Source organism: Coregonus lavaretus (genome assembly GCF_964263955.1).
Source record: "Coregonus lavaretus genome assembly, chromosome: 12".
In the NCBI taxonomy this organism is placed as follows: Eukaryota; Metazoa; Chordata; class Actinopteri; order Salmoniformes; family Salmonidae; genus Coregonus; species Coregonus lavaretus.
In genome coordinates, this window is record NC_139999.1 from 10,076,013 (window position 1) to 10,082,152 (window position 6,140).

The following is a 6,140-nucleotide window of genomic DNA, read 5'->3' on the forward strand; positions in this document are numbered from 1 at the left end:
ATGATATGTTCATAATACTTTGTTTTGGAATTTCAATAATTCCAAAACGTTATTACAATTTGGCTATCATGATGCTCTTTTAGATCACTGGCAACATCTTCTTTACAGGGTTTTCAGTGAAAGAGTATTTTACGTTTTCCTGTCCTACATTGAACTGATTTGAATATATGAAATATGAGAACTAGTGCGTGCTGCTTCTCATTCCCACTTAAATGAAGAAACACTTGTTTACTCTGGGTCAACAAGTAGGCTATGGGAAGTTGTCCGAGAATTATCCATATAGCACTCAGCTGAAATGGTGTTGCAGGATCAAACCCAATTTGATGACAAACTGTTGTTTTTCATTATTCCATCATCTAAACTTTATGAATGTGGTCAATGCACTGTATCTCCACACCTACAGTATATCAACATATCAAATAGAAAATACTGATGTACTACTTTGACATCTGTAAATCTTTATGACTATTGTAAACTACATTTCCATTCCTCCTCCTTTACCAGGAGGCAGCAGCCATGTCGAGTCCGGGGGAGAGTCTATCATCAGAGGGCAGCAGCCAGTTGTTTCCGTCACGCCTAGGTCTGCCCGAGAGCAACATGGGACACAGGACCGGGGCTGGGGCGGACTGGGAGATGGAGGACATCAAGCCCTGCATGGAGGCTCTGGAGCATCGCGGCCTTCCGGGCCTCTACCTTTCCTGCTTCGACATGCTCTTTACCGAGGACTCCGCATGGCTGGTGAAGTTGTCCGAGGCCTCCCCGGGTCTGGCCTGTGCCGTGCCTGTCCCCGTACCCAGGACGGAGCACCGAGAGGAACCAGAGCAGTGCCCTGTCATCGACAGCCAGGCCCTGGGGCTCTCCCCGGGCCAGGAGGGCCAGGAGGGCCAGGAGGAGGAGCGCTCCCTGGAGCAGGTCCAGAGCATGGTGGTCGGAGAGGTGCTGAAGGACATCGAGACGGCCTGCAAGCTGCTCAACATCACCCCAGGTAGGTACTGTTACTGTAGTAAGCCGCCACTCTCATTCTAGAATTATTAGAGTTTATGGATATTTCTGTTTGAAGCTATGTTCTGTGGTGGATACTCATTCCATGTGGAATGTACAATAATTGATGGTTGTTACATTAGCATTCTGTGCATTTCATATGTGGGCCACAAACCATAGTCCATGCACTTTCTCCTAATTCTTATTATATGGCTGCCATCGCTGCATGATCATGTCTCCCTTTCAAGAGCATTAAAAGAAGGTCAACTGACTGAAAGGTCAGCCATAATAAAATTTGCATCTGACTGGAAGTGTGCGGAGACTTTTTCCTGTTTCTCCAGTTTTGCCTTTTGCCTCCAGCACCTTCACTAATCAGCTGTGGGTGTGCGGTAGATTCTGCTTATTATCTAATAGCATTAAGAACACCATGGCCGTTCATTCCAGCGTATTCATGCATTACTGTCCAATCAGGTATTGACAGAGGTATTGATATATTGATTCAGAGGAGACACGTCTGCAAAGTCGTACTCCCTAAGCCCAAAGATTCTCCTGCTGCTAGATGATAATGGCATGGATGATGGGTGACAGCTCTTGACGAAGACTTATGTCTCACTGACATGTTTGTCTGCTCCAGGATCTGTATAATCCCAACCTTCGCATGTGTTTAACAAATACCCAACAGGACTTAATGGGGAATGACGTTGTTGCTCGCCTGCCAACAGCCGTGTACACAGTACTTGGGTGAGGTCTGTTCAACTGGCAAAGCAAACAGCAGGTTGAAGGCGTACAGTACTGTATTTGTACTGTAAGATGCCTGCTGTCAGTCACATATCAGAGCCCCTCGTCCTGCTGCTGCTTTATAGAAAATGTGGTGTCACAGTGCGTTTCAACTGATGAAAACGATTGTAGAGTACACATCAGAACAGTGCCGTACCTTATGCAAACCACCATTCTCCCCAGCTCACGCCTGTGATTAGAGTTTACCCAGAGTGAACCTCACAGAGATAATACTAGTCAAATAAACAGTTTGAGGTGAAGACAGTGATAGGCCTCTGACTGACAGCATTTGTGTGTGTATATGTCTGCATACATACATATACATACATACATACAGTACATACAGTTGAAGTCGGAAGTTTACATACACTTAGGTTGGAGTCATTAAAACTCGTTTTTCAACCACTCCACACATTTCTTGTTAACAAACTATAGTTTTGGCAAGTTGGTTAGGACTACTTTGTATGGGGTGGCAGGTAGCTTAGTGGTTAAGAGTGTTGTGCCAGTAGCCGAAAGGTAGCTGGTTCTAATCCCCGAGCCAACTAGTTGAAAAATCTGTCGATGTGCCCTTGAGCAAGGCACTTAACCCTAATTGCTCATGTAAGTCGCTCTGGAAAAGAGCGTCTGCTAAATGACAAAAAATGTAAATGCATGACACAAGTCATTTTTCGAACAATTGTTTACAGACAGATTATTTCACTTATAATTCACTGTATCACAATTCCAGTGGGTCAGAAGTTTACATACACTAAGTTGACTGTGCCTTTAAACAGCTTGGAAAATTCTAAAGAAATCAGCCAAGACCTCAGAAAAAAATTTGTAGACCTCCACAAGTCTGGTTCATCCTTGGGAGCAATTTCCAAACACATGAAGGTACCAAGTTCATCTGTACAAACAATTGTACGCAAGTATAAACACCAGCCATCATACCACTCAGGAAGGAGATGCGTTCAGTTGACACGCCAGTCCCCTGTAGGTCAGTTGGTAGAGCATGGCGCTTGCAACGCCAGGGTTGTGGGTTCGATTCCCACGGGGGACCAGTATGAAAAAACAACAATGTATGCACTCACTAACTGTAAGTCGCTCTGGATAAGAGCGTCTGCTAAAATGTAAAATGTTATGAACACAGTGTACACGCTAGATGTGTGTGTGGTCCCTATACTACAGTGTCACACACACACAGATGGTCTCCGCTGTGTTCATGTTTTTTTGGGTAACCCTCCATAACTACCCTGAATAGATCCCACCCTATTGAAGGCCAACAAACATGCAGTTGACAGTTACCGTAAATGCTACTGCTAGTTTGTTAATAGTTTCTAAAGATGCATAGGGGACTAACCAACATTTTTTAATTTTTTTATTGTTTTTATATGTTATCCCCAGACCCCATGGAGTGGAGCTCGGGGAACGTTCAGAAGTGGTTGCTGTGGACAGAGCATCTGTACAGACTGCCTCAGGCCGGCAAGGCCTTCCAGGAGCTGTCTGGGAAAGACCTGTGTGCCATGAGTGAAGAGGACTTCAGGCAGAGGTCCCCTCAGTGTGGAGACACTCTGTACGCCCACCTGGACATCTGGAAGTCAGGTGTGTTATAATACACTGGACAAAATATAAACGCAACATGTAAAGTGTTGGTCCCATGTTTCATGAGCTGAAATAAAATATCCCAGAAATGTTCCATACGCACAAAAAGCTTATTTCTCAAAAATGTTGTGAACAAATTTGTTTACATCCCTGTTAGTGAGCATTTCTCCTTTGCCAAAATAACCCCTCCACCTGACAGGTGTAGAATATCAAGAAGCTGATTAAACATCATGATCATTACACAGGTGCACCTTGTGCTGGGGACAATAAAAGAACACTCTAAAATGTGCAGTTTTGTCACACATATGGCCTGCATACTCACCAGACATGTCAACCACTGAGCATGTTTGGGATGCTCTGGATCGACGTGTACGACAGCATGTTCCAATTCATGCCAATATCCAGCAACTTCGCACAGCCATTGAAGAGGAGTGGGACAACATTCCACAGGCCACAATCAACAGCCTGATAAACTCTATGCGAAGGAGATGTGTCGCACTGCAGGCAGTGCGACACATACTTTAAAAAACAAATTGGGGTGTGGGATCAGAAAATGAAGATACTGATTGATCCACGCCCCTAATTTTTTTTTAAAGGTGACCAACAGATGCATATCTGTATTACCAGTCCATAGAATAGGGCCTAATGAATTCATTTTAATTGACTGATTTCCTTATATGAACTGTAACTCAGTAAAATCTTTGAAATTGTTGCGTTTATATTTTTGCTCAGTGTAGCTGTATGACTGGTGTAGACGGTCAGCTGTGTTGTAATACTGTAGCTGTATGACTGGTGTAGACAGTCTGCACATACTGTACTACAGTTTTCTCCTCAGAATAATGAAGCTTGTATTATTCTGTTCAAACAATACAACTATTCATCTCTCTCTCTCTCTCTCTCTCTTTCTCTCCCTTTCTTCCTCTCTCCACAGCTGCCTGGATGAAAGAGAGGTGTTCCGTTGGAGACAGCAAAATCACAGGTAGGTTTAACCTCTTCTCTATTAGCTTTGTTAGGACAGAAAGTGACATGCATCTCATTTCTCGAGGGCCTGAGTGTTGTTGGCCCTTGGGAAGTAGTGACAGTTGGGTTCATAGCTCCTAGGTAGAAGAGCAGAGGGTCACGTGTAGTGCAGTCTTGTTAGCACGTGTGTGTGTGTGTTCATACTCCAAGTCAGGAATGAATGAGTGTGTGTGCGCTCACCCCTCGTCCCTCTGTGCAGGCGGAGAGGAGCTGTGGTTGGAGGCAGACTCGTCGTGCTCAGGACAGCCCATCCACCTGTGGCAGTTCCTCAGAGAGCTGCTCCTCAAACCCCACAACTACGGACGCTGCATCCGCTGGCTCAACAAGGAGAAAGGTGAGCAGGGCAGGCTGTGTGACCGCCAAGAACTGATGGGATAAGTTCAGAAGTATTTTTGTAACTCTGCAATAATCAATCCTCTCCTCTCTTCTAATTTTAATTCTAATTTCATCAAAAAGACAGAAAATGACAATGAAATGGAGTGACAATGTATTCCATATCTAATCCCACTCTGCTGTCTGCCAGGTATTTTCAAAATCGAGGACTCTGCTCATGTGGCGAGACTCTGGGGACGGAGGAAGAACCGTCCAGCGATGAACTACGACAAGCTGAGCCGCTCCATACGGCAGTACTACAAGAAGGGCATCATCCGCAAGCCTGACGTCTCCCAGAGACTGGTCTACCAGTTTGTCCACCCAGTATGAGGGGACCGAGGCGGATAGAGGCCCACAAAGAAAGGGCCACATGATCACACCTTGGACTTGTACATTACACAACCAAGCTGAAAAGGGGTAAAACTAACAAACAAAACTGAGTTGAACACATGCACTGACCAACCCCTGTAAGTACACATACCCTTTGCCAGTACTGAAGTGTCAGCTGCCAAAGCTGGCAAATGAAGATTTCGCTTTTTTAACGCAGAGAAGAAACTTGAGACTAAAATGAAAGTGCTCTTTCTCTTGCCTGACCCCCCCCCCCCCCCCACACACACACACACAAAAAAAAGAAAACTGCCATTTCAACTGTCTTTTTCATTTGCATGATCTGCCTGTTCTTGTTTTCCTATTATGTAATTTAATCAATAACCAGTATCTTAAAACAACTCTGACAGGAAGAGAAATTACCATTGCCCACAGCTATACCTTTAACATACTGTACCTTCTGTATCCCTGCCTGTAGAATGAAGAACAGGTTGTTGTTTGTTTGTTTATCAGAGGCGGTCCCCGTCCGTCGCCTGGGAATGTATTTAGGAGTTTTGTTTCACCTGCAGTAGGGTTCGGTTCTGGCTGTCATCCAGAAGGGCAAACAGCTCTCTCTCTCTTTTTCATTAATCACATGGCACACTTCGGAACTCTCCCGAAAGGCATTTACAGTAGAACATTTGAGCAGTTCACTGAACCTGAATGGGAGTGCATCAACAGCTCCCTCACAATAAACTCGTATACAGTGAGGGAAAAAAGTATTTGATCCCCTGCTGATTTTGTACGTTTGCCCACTGACAAAGAAATGATCAGTCTATAATTTTAATGGTAGGTTTATTTGAACAGTGAGAGACAGAATAACAACAACAAAAATCCAGAAAAACGCATGTCAAAAATGTTATAAATAGATTTGCATTTTAATGAGGGAAATAAGTATTTGACCCCCTCTCAATCAGAAAGATTTCTGGCTCCCAGGTGTCTTTTATACAGGTAACGAGCTGAGATTAGGAGCACACTCTTAAAGAGAGTGCTCCTAATCTCAGTTTGTTACCTGTATAAAAGACACCTGTCCACAGAAGCAA

The 6,140-nt window shown here is 44.3% G+C and overlaps 1 protein-coding gene across 1 annotated transcript; it reads left to right on the top strand.

The window, feature by feature from the left end:
• Nucleotides 1-516: 516 nt before the first annotated feature.
• LOC311138152 (SAM pointed domain-containing Ets transcription factor-like) lies at nucleotides 517-5,354 on the top strand (the record flags this gene model as incomplete). The annotated part of the gene is made up of 5 exons (XM_084172821.1): nucleotides 517-985; nucleotides 3,142-3,339; nucleotides 4,271-4,318; nucleotides 4,559-4,693; nucleotides 4,883-5,354. The coding sequence occupies 5 exons, from the start codon at nucleotides 517-519 to the stop codon at nucleotides 5,059-5,061; spliced, it is 1,029 nt and encodes a 342-aa protein (XP_084028947.1). The 3' UTR covers nucleotides 5,062-5,354.
• Between the last annotated feature and the right edge of the window lie 786 nt (nucleotides 5,355-6,140).